This window comes from Pithys albifrons, chromosome 20 (assembly GCF_047495875.1).
Source record: "Pithys albifrons albifrons isolate INPA30051 chromosome 20, PitAlb_v1, whole genome shotgun sequence".
NCBI lineage: Eukaryota > Metazoa > Chordata > Aves > Passeriformes > Thamnophilidae > Pithys > Pithys albifrons.
This window is the reverse complement of record NC_092477.1, coordinates 5,535,859-5,557,932: the sequence shown is the minus strand read 5'-3', so window position 1 is coordinate 5,557,932 and position 22,074 is coordinate 5,535,859. Positions and strand designations below refer to the sequence as shown.

At 45.0% G+C, this 22,074-nt stretch overlaps 1 protein-coding gene across 1 annotated transcript in view; it reads right to left on the bottom strand.

Moving 5' to 3' along the window:
• PAPPA (pappalysin 1) overlaps positions 1-22,074 on the bottom strand; it is a 181,106-nt gene that overhangs the window by 62,790 nt on the left and 96,242 nt on the right. Inside the window, exon 10 of the mRNA XM_071574522.1 lies at positions 13,719-13,915. Coding sequence (XP_071430623.1) covers positions 13,719-13,915 — 197 coding nt within the window. The remainder of the gene's footprint in view (positions 1-13,718; positions 13,916-22,074) is intronic.

Here is a 22,074-nt window from a genome sequence, read left to right as displayed (position 1 = left end):
AGACAGAGAATGCAGTGAGTTTCTGGGATGAAATGGGCTGAACTCCGTCCTGTTTGCAAAACAGCAACCATGGAGCAAGCAGGAACAGGATCTATTGGTAAAGCCCACAGTGGAGCACAGGACAGCCTGAGGGAGGCTGTACAAGTGCAAAGAAAAACTCATGGACTGATACAAAATCCATGGAGGCACACACAGAACTTCTGTTGCTTGAAGATCCAGCTAAAAAAGCAGTAATACTGAAACCTAATTAATGTACACTCTTCAGGTGACTGCTCTGAAGAATGTTATTTATATTTAACTCAACACATGCCAGAGAATCCCAACCATGACATAAGCAGCATTTGAATGCATCCTTTACAGATGAAAACTTTCTCTCTCCATTGCTAGACCAGGGGGGCTGGCAGTCACCCAGACCTTTTATTCTTAAATATGTTATTGTTCTTGCCTACCTAAGGTTAATATTACCCAAGGATGAGAAACCATGGTGCAGTTGCTAAATATCAGAAAGGTTCCTCCTTGTTTATTGCCCAATATTGTAAGGCAGCTTGACTGCCACATGGACACCACCCAGTTTGCAGACTACAGCACAGACCTTCAATCTGTTTTGAAAGCTGTTGCACTGCTCTTCTCCTTTAGGCTGGGAATTGGGTTGGAGTTACAGAAAATGAAATTGCCCACATAAGTGAGCACCAAACCACTAAAAAGGCCACTGTTTGGGACAACACTTCAAATATCAGTCAATTTCTGTGATCATTTCAAACCTCAGAAGCCCATGGAACTCAAAGGAAAATTGTACACAGGGGATCCCTCAAGGGGCACCAGGAATTTTGCTCTGGATTTTCTTCTAGGCTCAGTCCAGAAATACTTTAGGACTAGTGTCTTTATCAGTGTCCTGGATTTATCCCATCAGAGGATCTGAGTCCACAGTTCTCTACCCAACAATGAAAGTCAATGAAAGATCATTCCAAGCTGGTCTCTAAGACTTAAGGAAAACCTTCACAGTTACTTCTTTTCCAAACTGGTACACGTATTCATTTTTATGTTCACTACCAATGAGTTTAAAATAATAATCAGAAAATAAGATAAAAAACCAAAAACAAATCTGAGGGTCAGCAGCATAGATGCTAAGCATAAAATGCTGACAGAAAGCTGTGTCCTCTCTCTTTTAATTGTTGCCTTACCTAAAAGCCTACTGCTTCCTCCTCAGCAGCAACTTCCCCTCACCTCTGATGCTAATCAACTGCAGCTTCTACTCCAAACCTCTCCTTGTCCTCTGTTTCTGATAGTGTCAGCTTTGGACTGTTTTCATTGGGGTGCTTAAAGGTCTAATGGCAAGAGATGAAAAACTGCAGCGTGTCCTGCTCCAGAACAAAGGAATGAAGGCAGGTGATCCACAGAAAAACCTTTATCAACTAACTGGAAGCTGATAAAACTCCTGGAGTAACACACTGATGTTATATTACTCCCAGAAACAGTTGGCTTAGAAGTAAGAGGAAATCTCATCTGTCAATTTTCCCCATGTAATGAAGAACAGGATTTGGCTGTGGGATTGGGAAGCAGCTTACATCTCCTTCGGGATGAAATAAAGCCCCATTGCCAATTGCTGTGTCCAGTCTCAGCACAGCCACGTCCACTTTGAACCTGAAGCATCCAATGTGTCTGGACCTTGCAGACTTAGTATCCAATGAGCATGTTATTACAGCTTTCTTAGCACAGAGTCCCAGTTTTAAGCTGAAGATTTGGCTGGATTTTTCAGTAATTGGAAAGTGACCTTTCTGTGTATGAAAACACCACAGATGATACAACATGGCATCAATAGTTCATCTGCAATGTGACATGATGACAAATTCTGCAGTGATAAATTCCTCTACTTTACAATAAAAATGATAGTGTTCATTTCCAAAGGGAAATTTCCTTGGGTAGCGTGTTGGATGTAATACAGGGCTGTGATTCAGAAATGAGTAAGAGATGAAAGGGCTATTTCATTTTGTCATATAAGTTAGTTTAGTTTGAGGCAAGTGAATAGGAGCTACAGGGATTTCCATTAGATGATGGCTCAGATTGCATGTGCATTCAATGTGTGTTATTAACTTCAGCTTTCTTTAAAAATGCAGTTATTTCACTTCCAAAGAGGCAGTATGAACAATATATTTCCATTTTTAAATCAGGCAGACCTGCATTCTTTGAGCTTTCCTTTGAATTTCTGTTATCTCCAGATTCAAAGCAAACTTCATTTAAAACCGGCGAGTTCAAATCAAAATCACATCAAACCATAAACTTCACATGGCATGCCTGAAAAAACTGTAAATCAGTTCTGACTGGCCCTATCCCAAACTCCCATTGGCTTTGACAGCCAGCCAGGTGTAATCAAATATCTAGGATGCTAGCTGGACCCGTGGAAAAACATTATGGACTTTTGATTTTCCAGCAAAACCCTGACCAGATGAATTTCTATGGTTCAAAGGATCACCCCAAAGAGGTCGGTGAAGACGGGGCCAGAAACTACAGAAAAATAGAGTGAGAAAAAGAAGAATTCGTTGTGCTAATGGGATTTAAAACCCAACCCATGTAAACCAACCCACAAGTAAAACCCAGGATTCAGAGCCTCTGCTTCTTTTGCCTTTCAGTGACACACACCAAGGGGATGCAAAATCAAGGGATAGCTCTGAGCGCACGACAGAGATTCCTGTGAAGCACATGGAAGTGCAACCCAGCAATTTGCCATGTGCTCCTGTTTATTCCTCTCAGACCTCTGCTAGTTCTTCAACACACCAGTAGGGCATAAAGGTGATGCTTTCAAACAACAGCATCTTCCACCCCAGCGCTGCTAAGATCTCACCTCAGAGGCACAATTCTTAGAATTAGCCCTAAATTGCATTCTGCTATTATGTTCAAATTCACAAATACATCTACCAGCTGGTACAGCACCCAAATGCAACAGCCTAGACAGACAGGATCAAGCAACAGCACCCAAACCAGACCTTATGCCTTCAGTTTTGCAAATATCAGGCTCATTAAAGCTAAAAGACATTTTCAAGCTGCAGCAAAAGCTCCTGTCTACAACTTCCACATTACTGCTCAGAGAAGTGTGAAGGCATTATAGACTGATAAGTGCTTTAGCAGACTGTATATCCATCCACTGGAGAGCGAGGTTAAACAAATACAGGAGCCAGAACATTATTGTTGGCTGCACACTTGGGTTTCTGAACTGCCCGTCTCTAACTTGAACCAGCCAGGCCCACTACAGCACAGCCAAGGCTGGCCGTGGGGTGCTGCAGCAAAGGAAAACAATCCCATCCCATGAGCTTTCACCACTGAGGAGTAGAGCAAAAGCTAATTTTTTTTTTTGTTGTTTTTCCTTTAACTGGAGCATTTTATTCAGGAGCAGCTGGCATCAAAAAATCGAACTGTGAAATGCAGAATGTGTGTCACGTTTTAAGAGGATCTTAAATGTGTTTTTATTGTTACATTCATGGAACTGACTCATTAGATTCATTGTACTTTTGGTGGTTTGGCACTCCTTCAAGGCAAAGCAGGATTGGGCTTGGTACAATCCGCTTGGTAACATCCCCCTCCTTCCTTCTCAAAGCTGGTCCTGTAAACTTGCTTGGATGAAGAAAACACACAGCAAGGTAAAGAAAGCCCAGAAGCAATAACAACAAATCCCTGAAGAACTTTGGCTCCATGAGGAGTTCTCAATCAGGATTACACACTGGCTGAGGTGGACAGAGATGTTGAGAAGCACTTGGACAACATTTTTGATAGGAAGAGAGATACACAGGGGGAAAAAAGTTAAGCCACATCTTTTTAGCTGTCAAGGAGGGAAAAACTCTAATCCTTTTGTTTCCAGCAGGGTAAGAGTAGACCCTAAATATTGTTGACCTTACCACAACTCCTTGAACCACCCTGAGAGCTCATGGGCCACAGGAGCCACTTCCAAGGGATGTGAAGGAAGGCAGGTGCTACCCTGAGCCCCGCAAACCACTCACTAAGCTTTGCCTGCAGCTGAAGCAAACAGCCGTGCAGTGGTTAATGTCAGCTCCGACCACATGATCACATTCAGGAAAGGTCAAAAGAGTGATTTTTCATTTAAAAACATCTGTGTGTTTAAAGAACAAAACTTTCTCATGTGCAGAAAACCAGGGGTTTCCAGTGCTTTTATTTCCAGAGTTAAAGTCATGCTTTCCGGCTTTGTTTGGGGTTATGGACCATGTAAACACGCTGAGTAAACCACACGCAACACTCAGCACACAGTCTTTCCACATGCAAGGAAAACTGGGGGTGCAAATCTCCCTCTCCCTGGCTCCCTTTCCCTCCCCAAGCTGCTCAGCTTCCCCCACCACACTCCCAGCATGCCAGCCAGACACCCCCTCGTTGCCCTTGCCTGTATGAAGACATACACATGCCTCTAATCCTAAGGGTGTAAGTCTGCTCAGGGCTGTCAACAAGCCATAATTGGATACATCCAGGGAGATGATGCATTGGGAAGAGACCCTGAATTTAATAGCAAGAGGGAAAGCTACAGAGAGGCTCCCTGGGAGTGTGGTGGGGGCCTTGGAGGAGCTGCCATGTGCTCCTGGGAGCTGGGCAGTCACACCTCAGCTCACAGAAACTTTCAGTTCCCATCCATCTCATCAGCCCCACACCAACATATATTAATCAAGATTAAACCCTCTGGTCTGTTTTTCTTAATACCTGGAGGCGTGGCTTGTGGTATGCAAATCAAAAGGTTCCCCTTGCTTCACCAGGCTTTTCCCACTGAAACTGCAGAGTAATGAAACCACCATTGTGCAAACAAATCCCCCTGGATGAGCTGGACCATCCAGGAACAGTCCATAGAGCAGCACCAGCCACTGCCTCCAGCCTGTGCACACCTCCACCCAAACAAAGGCTTGTTTGGGGAAGCCTGTCACTTCCTTCTAGCTTTGGAACAACCCTGGTTGCTCTGATAAGCCTCAAACTCCAACAAATTAAGCCAAAAGACTTGGAGCATTTAATCTTTGATGTCCCAGGTTAGTAGGGGAGCTCACAGGACCTCCCAGCTGCTCCCAGAGGGAGTTACTGAAAGGGATTAAAGTACAAGCATCATCTGAAAGAGGAAGATAGTGGTTCCCTCAGCCCCACTGGGGTGACAGACTGTGAGCAGAGGGAATGGAGGAACTCACAGCTGCTGAGGCTCAGCCTTTCTCACCAGAAACAGGTAACCTCCATAGGTGAGGCTTTCCTTTTCCAGCTGGTACAGGCACAGTGTGCACACACTGCAGGGCACAGGGACGGAGAAGCTCAGCTGAAGGGCAGATGTTTAAAAGGTAGTTGGAAGGAGAAAGGTGGGGAGAAGGTAATCTCTACCCCATGCTTCACCTCCTCTCTGAAGAGAGACTTGTCTTCTCTGAATGTGATGATGCAAAGGTTAATTATCAAAAACTGGAAAAATAAGATCCACTGCCTGAAGTGCTAAGTGTAAGGATTTTGGCCCAGTGTCCAAAATGGCTAAGCAGAACTTGATGTTCTCCTGAAGCGAGGGTTTCTCCCAGTGAGGAGGTACATGTGGGGACAGATAATAGCACTGATCAGGCAAAAAAACTGTTTCCTGGCACAGGTTACAGCTCGCAGCCGGACCCTGAGGCGATGGTGGAAACCCAGTCCCCAGGAGACTCCTGCTGATAGCACAGGGAGCTGGGCCACTTACCAGATGTGAATTTGAATTACCAGGGTGAATCATGTCTTCTTATCAGATTCCCCACTGAAATGACCTCAGAGGAAACAGTAATCCTCCAACTTCACAGGCAGTACTTCCAAAAGTGAGGATGGATGTGGTGTTCCTCAGCAGTTACAGCTCCTTGCTGCACATGGAGCACAAATGAGAGACTTGGAACAGCTCAGGAGTTTATCCAAATCATCTTCAATTTAGTTCTTTGTTCTTTTGGATTTTTTAAATTATTTTTAAAGCAGATACTTATTTCTAGGTGGGTACAGACGAATTCACTCAAGAGACCTTGAGGACAGTGCTGAGCCACCAAAACCCATGCCTTTTAGAGACATGTCAGGATGAACATCCTAAAATTCATTCACGTTCCAAGTACAATGTCTCTAGTGAGGTCTCTAGTGTGGGCTAAAATGCCCATGGTACTCTGAACAAGTAGTGCAGACAATCCTTCTTTTAAAAGAAAAAATAAATTCTTTGCTCCTGGCATGAGAAAGTTTACTTTCAGCTTAAAGAAATGATCGTGTGGTTTTGGGGATGGCATTCCTTTCTGCTGGAGAACAGCACCCTGCCTGCCTGTATATCTGTGGCTTTGTAGCTGCATTACAACCCTGGTGAGCTCTGTTTACATATTTCACATGTTTTCTTGCACAGAACATGAAACCAAATTACATAGTGAAGGTCATTATGGCTTTGCTCTTGCACCCTTTTCCATCCCCTCCTTCCCATCGCTTGGTTTAGATCTATCTGGGTGTTTTTAACTGTGCTGCATCGCCTGGCAATGCTTCAGGCAGGTTTATTTGCTGTTGCACAGGGAAATCATGGAAAAGTTGGTGAAGACACATGCCAGGGAGTAGGGAGAAGAGAGCCGGGGCGGGGGTGGGATGAGAAAAGTTGAGAACCCTTCACGCATGAACAAAGCAGACGTGTCAGTGCATTTATGCAAAATCATTCCGCTCTGAATGGAGAGGGACCCAAGACAAACAATCCGGATGGGATGCAGGAGAGCTATCCCACGCTTGCTGCTGGACATGCTCTGCATCTAAAGGCTTGTGAGCAGCAGCAGCAGGCGCAGAGACTGGCAGGTTGAGGGGCAAGGGCCGAGGAGGGGGGTCTCCTTTCAGAAGAGTGCATGCTAATGAGCTCTGCTGCTGTCGGGGGGTCTGCCTTCCCGGCTCGCTGGGGCCAGGGGGGTCCGAGCTGCTTTCTATTCCTGCCTGGATTCTGGGTGGGTGGCTGGGTGTTCAGCAGATATGATCATAAATGGCAATTTGCTTCCTAAAGAAACACAGAATTCTTATTACTGTCCAAGACAATACTCCTTTCTTGCCTTTCTTCTTGCTTCTAGAAACAACAAATGGCATGGAATTCTGCCCTCGTTTCATTAGTGGTAAATGTCTCCTGGTTCTAGGAAGATGGGACCAATTTCCGGCACCTGAGGATTTTTGGTTTGACCTTCATCTCTGCAAAAGTCAGATTGAACCTCTCAGAGTACTGATGACTGCTTTGCTCTCTGCATCATTCTTTGTTTCTTTTATCTATTTTCTCTACAGTACACAAAGGGAACACAGTGTACCAGCCCCTGGTACTCACTGTTCTGTTTCCCTTAGATGACTTGCATATGTGTTCTTGAAAAATTATTCTAAAAACTAAGGGGGGGGGGGAGGGAGGGGGGAGTGGAAACTAAAAAAACTATTCCTTGAGTGTTTGGCAAACTTGCTTGGAATCTCCTCTGACATCTCATTGTGTTCTCTCTGTCCTCCCCTTACACAGAGTGGCCAGAGACTAAGACATCAGCCCTGAGGACTGAGCTTTACTACTGCCAGGAGGAGAGGAGCACTGGAAGATGAGGGGAGGAAGAGGTGTAAGGGAGGGAATCCCGGTCTGTAGCAGGCAGCCAGGTGATAAGCAGCATTCCCTTTCCTCTGAATTAACTCTAAAGGTAATGCTTTTCCTCAGTCATCTCTCTGCTAATGAGTCTTTTTCAAGCCAGCCTACTTAGAAATCCCATTTCTCATTTTATTTAGCTTCAGAGATCTGCTCAGAACACTGAGTCCCAGCACTGATGTTAGCACACATCTTTGTAGCATCCTCTCACCTCGATGTGGACACTTTGCATGGTTTCCTTCTTCCAACGAGGCAGAGTGGCAAGGAAAATGTGAATAAAGACCAGTGGAATTCCTTTGGCAGAAAGGTTGCAAAATCCAGCTTTCCCAGGAAGACAGGTGGGAAGTAAAGTTTCTAGCCATTAAAGCAAAGAGTTGGTGGGACAGTTTTTCAGTCCTTTGTGCTGGAAATGAACAGCCAAGCTGTGCTAGGATAAAGACTGATTAATTCACAAACGGGATGATGTGAGGGACTGACAGAGCTAAAATGCAGATTTAATGACCCCAAACCCCTTCCAGGTCTCTGCTCCCAGGCAGCAACTCTCAGCAGGCTCTGAACATTTTTCTTTTTATCCAAGATATGAACATTTCCCTTTTAAGACATCCTGAACTTCCTGGTCCTGGGGAGGTTTAGGTTCAGTAATGCCCAGTGCCTGCAATGCCTCTGAAGAATACTGAGGTCTAAGCCTCAAACAGTAGCTTTACCTTTCTGTGCTCTGGTTTCCACATCTATTAAACAGAACAGAAACCAAGCAGTGCGCCTGTGATAAGGCTTAATTAATCACTGTTTACTGAAAAAAAAATACAAAAATACCATCACTTAATCCAAGGAAGGAGAATTCCAGCCTGAATTTGCCTGACAGAGCCAGGCTCGTGATGCAACTCTCCAGCCTTCAGGCAAAAGACCAAATTGGCTGGTCTGTAGTTTCCAGGGGAAATGAAGACAAAGTTTTGGACCCCTTGAACTAACTTTAGACTTGGAGACTCTGTAACCTAAGCTGAAGCCCTTTGGTGGATCAGCCAGTACTGGAAATGAGCTCAGCCGCGTACAGCAACCCTACATTCCTCTTGCGACAGCCTGTGCACAGTGTCCAGTTCAGCTTTTTCCAGAACTGGTCTCTGATCACTCATGGTTCCTCCATTAATGGTTTTTCTTAGTGGGATTCTGCCCTCATCCTCCAGAGCTTAGTGGTTCAAAGTCTGGCTCGGCTATAAATAACAAAGACATTTGCAAAGCAAATCATCTTATTAAAAAGGGGAGGTTTTTCATCCCTCCAACCACAACAAAACTCTTACCGTTGAAGAGCAACAGGACTTGGCTGTGAATTGGGCAGTTCAAAAAGGGCCACTTGCAGAGCCGACAGACAGACACCCTCCCTCTTCTCAGCAAGATCACCCCAAAGGAAAGGAATGGCTTCTCCATTAAAAGTTGCAGGTTTCCTCTTTTCCAGCTCCTGTTCAAGATTACTCTATTTGTTGGCTTTGCTGAATCTTTGGGGAATTATCTTCAGCATTATATTTATTAGACAGAATAAAACTGTGTGGCAGAGAACTTCATCATCTTTCTCTTCAATTTTCTTATGGTATTTTCTTACCACTCTTGGAGCCCTTGCTCTACCATGTTATTTTTTTAGTGTTCAGAATACTTTTGTGCTCCTTTCTTCTCTTTCTGTGGGCTATTCCAGACATACTGCAATTCTAGACATCTTTCTGATGCTGGTGGAAGGTTTGTTGTAGTGAGTCTGGATGAGTGCAATTGTGGGAACTGTAATAAGGGCAGGAGGGCGCCTCTGTTTGTGGGAAAGATGTAACAAGAATCCTCTTCCACAACTTCTTACTCCATAGAAGCCCCTGTGGGGTACCCAGAGGAGAAGAGGGTGTGTTCTTTAGTCTGGGAATGAAAGCAGATCCCAGGATCTGTCTGTGCCCAGCAGCCTTGGGAAATAGTCCCTGTTTGGTTAACTGTGCTTAAGCTGCGTGGCTTTTTCCATACAGTAGAAATCCAAGCTCAAACAATGGCATATGGAGAAAAAGAATACTTTATATATATTTATATATATGGTTACTTGGTTTAAACAACTGCTCAACTGGGAGGAAATGCAGCAAAAGACAGTTCCTGAAGAGCTGGTCCTCTAAATCACCAACCCACACACCAACTTCCAAGTCTTGAGCACACAATGTTGTGACAGTAGCAACAAGGTCAGGAATAAGCCTCCAAAAGATACACTAGTCCCTTCCTATAAATCCCTATTATAAAGGCCAAAAGGGAAACTGCAGATGAATCTGTTCCCCAAAAGCAAGAGTGTGACCAGCAGGAGAAAAGGAGAAATGGCATCTCCAGCCTCCTGTGATCAGTCTGCACCCACCTACCTTTGCTCTGCTCTCCCAAGCTGGAGCAACCCTCCTGAAACAGGCCTGTCAGAGGCTTCCTCCAAAGGCACAGCTGCACAGACACTTCAGAAAAATACCCAAATCCTTCCTGCTCAGTACAACCCACTCGAGAAGGCGAGACAAACATAGGAGATAATGCACTCCCAGTGTAAACTGTGGCAAAACCAAACTGGTGTGGAAGGAGAGCTTGAAGATGGAGTTGAAAAAGACCACCGTGACACCTTGGTTTCGCAAAGCCTACAGAACAGTCAGCCTCTTAGTGACCTAATCCAACTGCACATTCCAACATAACACTCCTCATGGATGCAGCTTCACCAGTGATGACACAATTGGGACTGTCTGGGAAGGCCAAGAGTTGGCATGTTAAACTCATGTCTTGTCAAGCCCAGGTGCCAAGAAGCCATGTCCTGCCTTCCTGCTGGGAATGAGGAGGTTGGCCCTAAGTGGGTAAAAACCAGTTGGGGAAGTAAGTCCCTGGGGACTTCCAATACAAACAGGCTTGCAGCTATTCTCAAAACAGATCAGCCAAAGCACCCATTGTCTGTCTGTTTATGCCTCCTGGAACTGTCTTTTGGTGAGCATAAATCTGCCCAGGACCACTGCCCTTTTGTAGTCTTCACCACCATACTCCAGCTGATGACTTTGCATCAACAGTTTTTATCCCAAGAAGGATCCTGAGGACTAACCAGTGCCATAGAACACCCCACACCAGCAGCACACCAACACTGATGGTATTTCACACACAGGGGATGGCAAGAAAAGGCTGTTTACAAACTCCCAGCAGAAGTAATAGGTTCAAGAGTGTGCAAAGCCCTTATTGCTGAGTTCCTCCTGAGCCTGACAACAGGTAATGAGCAGCATCTGCTTCCAGGTCTGAAGAGGATTCCAGATTAGAAATCAAACTGCAAAAACACCCTGCACTGGTGCTTGCCTTTCTGTGCTGGTGCAATGTTGCTGAGTGGCCCTCTTTGGCTCTAAATATAATGCTGTCAATACTGAGAATATTTCTTAATCAGCACTGGAGGGTGGCTGCCAGGAAAATAGAAGTGGCTGTCTCTGAGTTTTATTTCTGCAGAAAGGGTGACTTTTTAAAGGGGGGCTGTTTGATCTTTCCATTTTTCAAATCTGTATCTCTTTGCCAAGACTGTGTCATTCTTTGCAAGCACTTTGTTGTTCAAAACAAACCTTATACTGTGAACTTTCTTTTTTATCTCTTTAGTATGTTGCCATTCGGCAGCCTCACACTAACAAGTGACGTAAGATCTACCTCAAACTAGAAACCCAGTGTGGGCATCTAAGGAAAAAACAGCTGCAGAAATGGGCAATATCTTCAGTGAACTGAACAAACAGGTCACAGAAGCAACTGTACAACAGCGAGAGCCTCCAGTTTGTGCTCATCAACAGTAAACAAGCACACATAGGCAGATATTGCTGAGAGATACCACACCAACCAACCAACCTGCATTGAAAACTCCTCAGAAAAAGCCTTGAAAGAACTATGACAGTCATGCAGAGAAACAAGTGCTGAGATATCTAAGGATAAGAAACATTTTAAGTCAGAACATGCTTAAAACGTTTCAAAGCACCTTGAGAGCGCTGGGGCAATTATGAGAAATGGGGATGGCTAATAACAAGCAGCTTATGTATTCTGTATATTGCTGTGCACTGCACTCAAACATATCTTTCATGGCATTCCTGATGAGGAGCCAACACAAATACCACTCTGATTAATCAGGAAGCTACCCAGCAACAACACGAAAAGTTTGCACAAGACCAACAAGCACACAACCTACTCTGAAAGGTATCTGGGTGAGGAAAGGTGCTCCTTTCATCAATACAGAAAACCCCTAAGGCTCAATGCTTGGGCAGATAATGAAGCCAAACATGTTTACACACCAGTGATCATTACATGCAGTGATTAGAGGAGATCTTAGGTTAATTTTCATCTCCTCTAGCTAACAGACTGATGACCTGCTGCCCCACCTAACCTCTCTGGAGTGACAAGTCAGGTGCTTTCCCAAGCCTGCAAGGCTGTCTTCTTCCTGGAGAAAACAAAGGCTTTCTCAACACATATGATTAAAAAGGTCAACGAGCCCCATGCACTCAAACCGGTGTAATAGAACCAGCTGAGCTAAAGCAAAAATTCCTTTTGCTGGAAGTAAATAGCACACTGTTATCTCCCCAGGGGCCAGGCAATAACAGGAGGCATGTTCCCATTCACTCTGCCAGTGTGTGATATGCTAGTGCTCTGCCTATAAATACAACAGCTTTTTGGCCTTTTCTTTTTTTTTTTTTTCTTTAACAAGGCTGTGACAACTTCGTCTCATCTGGGTACAACAAACACGCCTGAGTTGTGGCTACACAGCAGGGCTTTCTGTTCTGCGTGTGCGTGGTGGTGGTTTTTCCACCACAGGACCATATGTTACCTACTGTGTGGAGTGTCTGAGTTCCTACCAGGGCATCAGAGAAAATCAGGGCAGCTCTCTGAGTGGCTGCACAGGGATGGAGGGCCCGGGGACACACCCAAAAAGCAGCACCTGAGCTGGAGACACTGGCCTTTGGTCTGCACTGCAGCAAAGGGAGCTCGAACAACAAAGAAATTATGAAAGTCCAGAGGAAAGTTCCTCTTACAGTGTGAAATAATAAAACTGTGACAAAAAGACAACACTGGTCTTCAGATTCTGTTTTGATACTGGGCCAGCTAACCATGCTTCGTGCATTTAGAACTGACCTGGTCATTAATTTGTTACAGACTTGTGCACTGTGAGCAAGGTCAAATCTCTTGCATAAAGATGTTTTCTCTTGCAAGCCAACTGGAAATGTTTACTATCCATGGAGAAATCTGCCTGACATATCTGTGACACGGCACTCCTCTCTGCACTGCCCACTCAAGACACCTTCTGGATAATTAAACTCTCAGAACAAATTTTCTGCATCCTACCAGAAGTGAACAAAATTGATGAGTCTGATAAGTGCTCTGTCTCTTGCAAGGGACAATGGTGGGTGCTGAAGGAAGAACATACAAAGCAGCTCTTACATATGAAGGTCCTTACCCTGCTGTATCCTCTAAAAAACAGTTAATAAGCAATGTGTGCTTTCTCAAGTCAGGTTGCATCTGGACTGTTGCATCTGCATCTTGTACAGCTCTGTTTTCCAGGCATTTATTGAAGGTCTTTTTGAACTCATTTGGATCTAATTCTCTCAGAGAGAGAGACAAAAGGTAAAGTTATGGTAACTGGAGCTATTTATGTCACAAAGGAGACATGGGAGAAGGGGGTTAAGGCTCATGAACGGCTTCGGGAATGGATGGGGCCTTTCTCAGAATAGAACAAAAGGGCGTTTTATGAAAACACAAAACTATTAAAAAAGCAAGAACAAGCTTTTGTATTATTCGGCATTAGCCCTCAGAACTCATTGCCACAAGGTCATACCCTGTGGACACTGTGGAGAGCCCATCTATCTTTTAGGTGATGATGGTTAGTTGAGATGACTTCTACATAGCTTATTGAATCAAGAAGGCCACAACTTGAGCTGGCTCTAGTTGGGTGGTTGGAACTCAGTTTCAACTCATCACTACTAATCAGGCTCAGAAAGAGAGAAACTGCTGTCAGGGGCCTTCCTTGGTGAAGGGCCACCCATGGATGTCGACCACCGACCTGGGTGAGGAAACCTCCAAGAACATTGCTCCTTGCTGGACTTCACCTTCCAGGAGAGGAAAGGGAGTGTGGTTTCCTTACCTGGGTTGCTGCTGGCTGACCAATGACCACCCATCCTGGGCACTGCTGGTCACTGTGATGTGAGACAGAGACGTTGGAAGCCCATTGATCGAGGAAGCCTTTGGGAGTGTAAACACCACAGTCTTTGATGCTGGTCATTTGCTCAAACTCCTCACACACTCCATCACCATCGTGGAAATAGCACCTGCTGGGTTCATCTGCAGGGGAAAGCCAGAGAAGGGAAATCACAAAGGACCGGCTACACGTATTTGCATTGTAGTTGCTAAGTTCTGATACCATCAGTTTTCATCTATCTACTGGATCAGGTCACTGGGAAGTGGGAGCATTGGTCCCTTCTAGGCCACAGCAAGATGGTTTCAAAAAAGCCAAGCAACAATAGTCAACTTCTGTATTGGGTAACTCCCTCAAGATATTTCTTCTAATGTTAGGAGTTTTCTGATTATTTTCATCTTTCTCTTTTTAAAAGGATGGAGGCAGAAGAAAGCAGAGATAGAAAATACATGGAAAGGCAATGTGGGTGTTGGCATAATTCCACCAGCCTGGATGGAAAAATGCCAGTGGAGGGTTTTGTCTACAATGTTTCCCTTTTTGTTTTTCAAAGATATCTGCAAATAAACAACAACAGCAACTGTGACTGTAGGGATGGTGAAAACTGCCAAGTTCTCAGTTGTAGTGACCAAAGGGCCAAACAGATCTGTTTATCCAAAGCAGATACACTGTACATAGTGTCAGGGTAATCTTGCCACATACACACACAGCTTCAACCAACATGACTCAGACTTGACCTGAAAGGATCAAAAGCAGCAGGAGACTTTATTATCCTTGTCCATTTATTCTGTGGCTTCTCTAATGAGACTGCCAACAAAGATGCCAAATTTTTGAGGTTGTTTCTGTAACACTGGCCCATTAAAAACTGAACTGAGATCCATCTACTCTTTTCAAACAGACTGCATAGCAATAATGACTTTCAGTCATTAGAGTACTCTGTGAAATGGAAACCTTTGACCTGTTGGTATCCTATTTTGTATTGTATTATCATTGTCAGTCCCTAGAGGTATCCAGTTCTGACAGCCGGTTGTATTTTTGTCTGGCAAATAAGCCTGTTGAAAAAAGGGTAGGAAATTAGCCAGAGCTGCTAGCTGGACTGATGGAAATGATCCCTATGGAGAATCCCATCGGTAGTATTGGACAATCTCGAGCTAGGTGTCAGAAAATCCAACGGCTGCTCAATTTTGAGCTACTTCCAAACTACTAAATCCCCTGTTTATTTTTCCTCCTGGTTTACACAGTGAAATACCATCACGAGCCAGAAAAAAAATGGGTTTATTGCTATTCAATTATTTAATGACTTTCACTCCTTTTCCTCACATGCAATATTCCAGGTCTTTAAGAGAGTGTGGCTTTGAAAGAATAGAGAAGTCTATCAGAGGAAAATGTCATTATGGTTTCATTTCATCACAACTTCTCTGGACAATTGTGTATATAGATAAGTGTAGGAAACTGTGGATTTGTGCTTCAAGCTGGCGAGAAGGCACCAGCACAGACCTGGAAATGTTTCAGCTGTATGAGTGCAGTCCTGTGCCTGAGTGAGTATTTCCAGTGTGGCCAAAGTTCCTGACCCTACATGGCACATCCTAAAATCTTCATTTGTCCAGGAGCCACCAAACATATGTCACACAACTGGAAGAGCTCATAGGAGGAGCACTGGGGAGAGTGTTCACAGACAAGAGGTGACAGTGGCTCCCAGGGTGGATGAGCAATGGGCCCTAAGGCAACCCAGTCGTGCTGGTCCCCTGGCCCTGCTGTCCTACCTCCTCCCACAGCCTGAATGCCCAGCAGCCCTGAGCCAGCAGGGCCCTGGTCTGATACAGACCCAGCTGGGAACATGTGCTTGAACTGCTTCTGAGAGCCCCAGCCTGGACATCCCTGTAGTCCTTGAACATCCCTGTAGACCTTGGATATCCCTGTAGCACACCGTGTTTCCCTGCAGGGCTTGTTGATGCTGGCACAGTGCTACACCAGCAGGGCTCATTCATCCCTGGGAGAGCTCTGCTCTATGTCTGGCCAGCTCAAGGAAGGGGCAGAGCAAGCAAGTACCTGTGATGGACACGGAGTCAAACTCTTGCTTCTCTCACCTTGTCCTCCTGCATCTCTTGTTCTGCTCCTCTCACTGCAGAGCTGTATCAAGGCTCTGGGTCTCTGCTGTACCCAGGAACAGTAGGGTACAGCTAAGTGGCTCACCCACCCCAGAGCACTATGCCCCAGTTAGAGTGAAAGTCTCAGCAGAAATCTCAGAGAAACATTCAGCCCTGGAAAGACTGTGGTCAGCAATCTGAATCCTCAAAATTAATGCCAAAATTATGAAAATATGTATTTTTGGAAAGAGAGTTTCTGTGATGTTTTATGAAAAAGAGGCTTATTTCTATAAAGGGGGGGAGGGGGGGGAAGGAAAGGAAAATACTTAGCATGTTAAAAAGACTTGACCTGCAGCCTATAAACATATGCACAGTGAGATGTACAGTGAAACACCATCATCCTGCTCCACACCCACACTGACAGAAACACTGACACACAAACACTCTTACACTCCCTTTACACATCCCCGGCTCAGCCACCCCTCGGATGCAAACACATACCCAGAAACTCACAGCCTAATTTTAGGCACATGCATTTAGACAGTGTTTCCCGGCCTTCCCGGAGCACTGACTTATTTTCATGACAGGCACTGAAGTAAGCACAACATTTATATAGCAACATACTCCTGCACTGGCTCCAAATGTTCCCTCCTAATGCGATGATAAACGTAATGGGCTTCTGATAAGATCATGTGTTTGGGATAAAAGAATACTCAAGACCTACTCCAACCCGATGACTTAATTCATACTCACATGGATGGAAAGGCAGCCTTTGAATAGCTGTGATCCAGGCCAGTGTGTGATCCTAACAGAGGCTAATTTGTTCCTGATTATGCCTAAGACCCCAATAAATCTGTCTGCTCAGAGTCTGCAAAACCCGAGGGAGGAACCGAGCGCAGAGACTGAGATGTCTGAATTAAATGGAGACTGCTTAAATGATTAACAAAGTCCTGCTGAACTGCACTATCATGAGCCCTCGTGCTGTACTAGCCCTGGAGAGCTGCCTCACCCTGCACTGGCAGGATGGCATCGGGCACAAAAGCTGAGAGATGAGATACCCACTCGCCTTTGTGTGCTTTGAAAAATGATGGTGGAACGTGGCTTTACAAGCCTAGTTTACTTTTGAAGAAGATCTGTAAGTCCTGCTATTAACTCACCACTCAGCTTGCAGTGCTGTGCTTTGAGGGGAGTGTTGGTGAGAAGGGAAGACCTTTTCTGCCTGTGAGCTTCCTAATTCTGAGCGCTGATGAAGAGAGATGTGATTAAATCCTTCCCAGACAAGGGGACATTAACCTTCGACAGCCAGTGGTGGTGCATCACTGGGTGGGCTGCCAAAAAGCAGCAGAGGCTCTTCCTTCCACACGTGTTGAGCACCAGCTCTGACTCCAGATTCTTCCTGTGTTCTTGGATGCTTGGTAGGTTACATGTTGGGTTTTACATTTTCATGATCAAAGTGAAGGACAACCAGATTGTTTCTTCCTACGATTGCCCTCACAAAATAAAAACTAACAGGCTTCTTCCCTTTCCTCAGTGGTGTGAACACAGCTCAGATAAACTCATAGAGTCCTACAGGCTTAAAGTCAGGGAAGGCAGAGTCAGGAGTGGAATATTTCTAGGAAGCAGTAACTGGTGATGGTACAAAATGCTTCTTCGGTTCTTTTCTTAACACTGTGATATTAAATGCATCCAGGGCCTTGGCAAGATAAACTAATTTTCGTCTCCACGGAGGTCTATGGGACCCTAAGACCTGCTGAAGGTCATATCAATGTATTGGTCATGCATGACCTGCACCGTGGACTGTGTTCATCAACACCATGGACTTCTCACTTCAAATATAAATCTGATTTGAAGTAGATACAGAGAAGAAAACATAAAGGGAATCTGATTTGTCCTCAAGGGAAAAATGACTTCAAAAAATTAAAAAGCAGTTGCCTGGAAATCCAGTTTAAATCTAGAACAGTAAAATGTCTGCAGGCACAGCACCTGGCAGCAGGAGAGAGCATCTCTGGGGGATTGACAACAGGTGCTGGAGGATTCTCAGCTGAACTCCGGAAAACATGTATTCATTGGGGCAGCACCAGCTCCTTTGCCCTGACAGAATTATTTCTGAAGACATGAAAATGTTTGGCCTGAACCAAAGTCCCTGTCTTGCCCCTGTTTTGGGAAAAGGCAGTCTCCAGTTCAGCAAAGATTTCTGTGACATTGGGGAATCCCTGCAGGCTTCATGGAAGCGTCAGCTTGGAGAAGGGGGATTTGTTGGAGAAACTGATTGGCAAGGCCTGGTTTTCTTGCTCTTGCAGTTGGGCTTCAAGATTCAGAATGATCTTGAGGCTTTTGTGTATTGCACCAGAAAATGATGCAAACTCCATCTCTCCTTTCCTCCTAAGCTGCCTAAGCACAGTGCAAGAGGCAGCCTTTTGTACTGAAGTTCAGACCTGTCCTCTGGGGTTCAGAAACAAAAGGATGCTCAAGATAACACAGAGGATTTAGGGAGCACTGAGAAGTACCTGCCAGTGCAGGCCTGGATGAGCAGGTAACTCCCCATCACCGTTACCTGTTTGAAGAGAAGATGGAAAATCATCAGCCAAATGGAAGGAGTCTGGTAGAGGCCAGGAGGCAAACATGCAGGACACAGACTTATAAGTGACAGGCAGCCTTCCACCTCATTTAAAAAAAAAAAAAAAAAGAGATGAAGAGGTCCAATTCATGGCACAGGGCACATCCTCCAACAAGGCTTTTAATGTCCAAGAAGGGTAGTCAAAGTTCTGGGGACAGACACTGAGGGCAGCTTCCTGTTTTCAGCTTCAATGCAGTGATTGGCATCAGCATAGTCTTCTTTTGTGCAATAACTACTGTTTTTTTAAAAGGCCAGACAAAAAAAAAAAAAAAGGAGTATTTTTAAGCTCAGCTGTTTACTTAGGGATGTTTCCAACTATAACAAGCCTCATGCCACATAACTATTTGTCCAGAAAAAAAAAAGGGGGCGGGGGGGGGGACTAAAATTCAGAAGCATTGTCTCAGAGTAACAAATTCTTTGAACAGAACAAACTTTGCATTTTAACCCCTCAAAGGGACGTCCAGAGGTGTGGAGGCCTTCAGACAGAGCGAGGGCCAAATCTCAGGCTCACCAAAGTCAGCAACTTCTGCAGAAGCAGAGTTTTACCACCACGTCACTTAATCGGCATCTCCAGTGCTGGTGTTTATGTTCACACAAATGAGGAGAAATGTATCCAGAGGTTTCTGTCACAAAAAGAAGAAATGATCCCACTGCAGATCACATGCACCCGGTGGCTGAGTGACCACAGAACCCACTTCATTTATTTCTACGGGAGTTTCACCTTTGGCTCCAGTGGGAAGAGAGTGAATAACATGGCCCGCTTCCAGGATATCTGCTAATCTCTTCTTTAATATTGAAGAAGGCAGAGACAGAGACATTTCCTGCTACAGTAAAATATTCAAGCATTATTTTCCTCCCTGGAGGTCCTGATTTGAAAAGAGGAAAACCATTACACGGAGCTTGGGCAGACCTTTCCGAATAAAGTCACGTATTGATAAATCGTGACGTCTTCCATCGCTGAAACAAACCAGACACCTTGGAAATGAAGGGTGTCGCAATCTGCCGCGGAGCATCCAGGAGGCTTTTTCCATGGAATATGACAATCGTGTCTGAGCATCTCCTGAGTGGAGTGGGCAGGCTCAGTGCCTTGATGGAGTGTGGCTCCCTGGTAATTCAGCTGCTTCGTGGAAATGCATTCCTGGGCGTGAGTGGCTTTCTTTGTGTGGGTGACTCGGCTCCTGGGTATGAGCTCCGATACAGCGGTCGGAGCACCATAATTATGCAATTGATCTGTGTGCTGCAGACAGATACAATTACAACTGCCTTGCAGAGCCCAGCACTGAAATTTGATATTTCACCTCCAAGAACATGAGTGTTTGTCACTTAAGAAAAAAGGGTATTTCCTAGTGCTGGCAGTGGTAGCAAGACTTTGTTCTGCAGCTGGCCAAGGTGGCCATTCCCAAGCCCAGGCAACCAGATATGTCCAAGAGGAGCCAAGGTGGCCAAACCCAAAACCCTCAGAATCACAGAATATGCCAAGTTGGAAGGGACCCACAAGGATCGAGTCCAACTTCTAGCCCTGTACAGGAGCATCCCCAAGAGTCACATCATGTGCCTGAGAATATTCTCCAAATGCTTCTTGAATTCTCTCAGGCTTGGTGCCGTGACCACTGCCCTGGGGAACCTGTTCAGTGCCAAACCACCCTCTGGGGGAAGAACCTTTTCCTAATATTCAACCTAAACCTCCTCTTACACAACTTCAGGGCATTCCCTTGGGTTCTGTCACTGGTCAAGATAGAGAACATGAGTCAAAGTGGCCATCCCCAAGTCCAGGCAACCAGATATGTTATAACAACACACGTTCTCTGCCCATCTCAACTTGTTTGCCTCTCTGGATGACCAGATAAATCATAAAAGTGGTGACAAGAAGATTTTGCTATTACAAAGATCTATCAGCTACACTTGGAGATTGTTCAACTGAAAATCTTAAGGTTTCTGTCACACAAGGGAATAATGACTATGACCATGAGAAGGGTGGCCAGGGTGGCCCTTCTTGATGCCTGGCATGTCTGGGAGACTGAGAAGGCGCCAAGAGCAAAAACCCAGTGGTGTTATTCCACAAGGAAAACAAACTGCTTGTTTGTGCATGTGGTTGGATGTTATTGCAAAGCAAGGTCTTGTGCTCAGCACTGTCCTCTGAGCACAGCAAGTTGCTGTTGAGTCACAGAGGATGCTCTAAGGAGGGAAGTATGACCAGTTGTGGAAGCCTCTCTTATCCACGGAGCGTAATGCGTGAGGGATGCAACCAATACAGGAGCAATTCTGCTGCTGGGCTCTCACTGTAACTGTCCTAAAAACCGAAGCTGGATTGAGCTGGGCTGGAGTCACTGGCCTAGGGAAAAATGCAGGCAAATACCACACCAGCCCACATTCTTCCCCACAAAAAAGCCCACATTCTCCTTTGTATTTTGCTGCCCAAGATTCCTGCTCTCTCTGCTCTGTGGCTCAGCTGGCCCTCTTAGGATTGCACTATTAAGAATGACAGCCTGAAAATTATTTTAAGAGACTTTATGACTACTAACTTGCCAAAGGAGTGCTTAGACATTTTAGAACATGTAGCCACACTCCCGCGAGCTGCAGGAAACACTCAGCTTCAAAGTATTTGCCTTAAGCTGAAGGAATCACACAAATATCATCTGAATAACCCCAGTCAGTAAATTCATTACTATTTGCCATGAAATTCTGCTATAGAACCTCAGCTGCTTTAACAACAGCAACACTCTTTCCCAAGCTCCTTGGTCAATGCTTTCACCTTATTGATGCCCTGGGAGATGCTGAGTTTCTCTTGCAAGGTGGCTCAGTTTCTCCCATGCTGTTGTTCTAGTGAAAGCCCTCGGTAGGGTCAGCCAAGGCCTATTTAATGCTGGTGAAAGAAGGCAAAATCACCATTAGCTGCTGTGTGGGGCCATGGTTTCAGCAGCCAAAGCTGTGTTCCTGTGCAATGGTATGAGGGAGGGAGGGGGAGAGGATGGGAGCGAGGCGCGCTCTCAAAGCATGCCCACAATGAATATGGATGGTCATCCATCAATTTATTTTAAGCACATTACTTCTCTGTCAGAAAGGGAAAAAAGGAAAAAGAAAGAAAGGAAAGAAAAGACATATAAAATTAGGTTTGTGTCACTCATTTAACACTGCAATTTCCCCAGAGGATTATGCACCAAACAGAGATAGCAAGCTCATGAATATTAATCATTTCCCTGAATGCAATGCAGCCCACCAAACAATAAGATTAGGGGAAAGTGCTATGCTTAATTTATGGATAATGGGAGAGGTAAAGGATAGAGCTCCCACAAAGGTAAGGCTCACAGCTGGAGAGAGAGGCCTCTGAGGAGGAAGAGGACAGATCCAGATTTGTAAGGTAGCAGAAAAACATTTGCAGCCAGGCAAGAGAGAAAGAAAAGGTGTTTAAGGATCATTGTCAAATTAAAATCATACTTCTCCCTGCACAACCACTGGTGACTAATGCTTCAAGTATGCCAGAAATCAGTGGTAAATTCAAGAGCTAGATACATTTATTTTCTTTTTTTCCTCTACTCTATGCCTTTTCTTTGTATTTTACATCCCCGAGGCCACAATCAAACACACCACGGAGATGTGTGTCTAA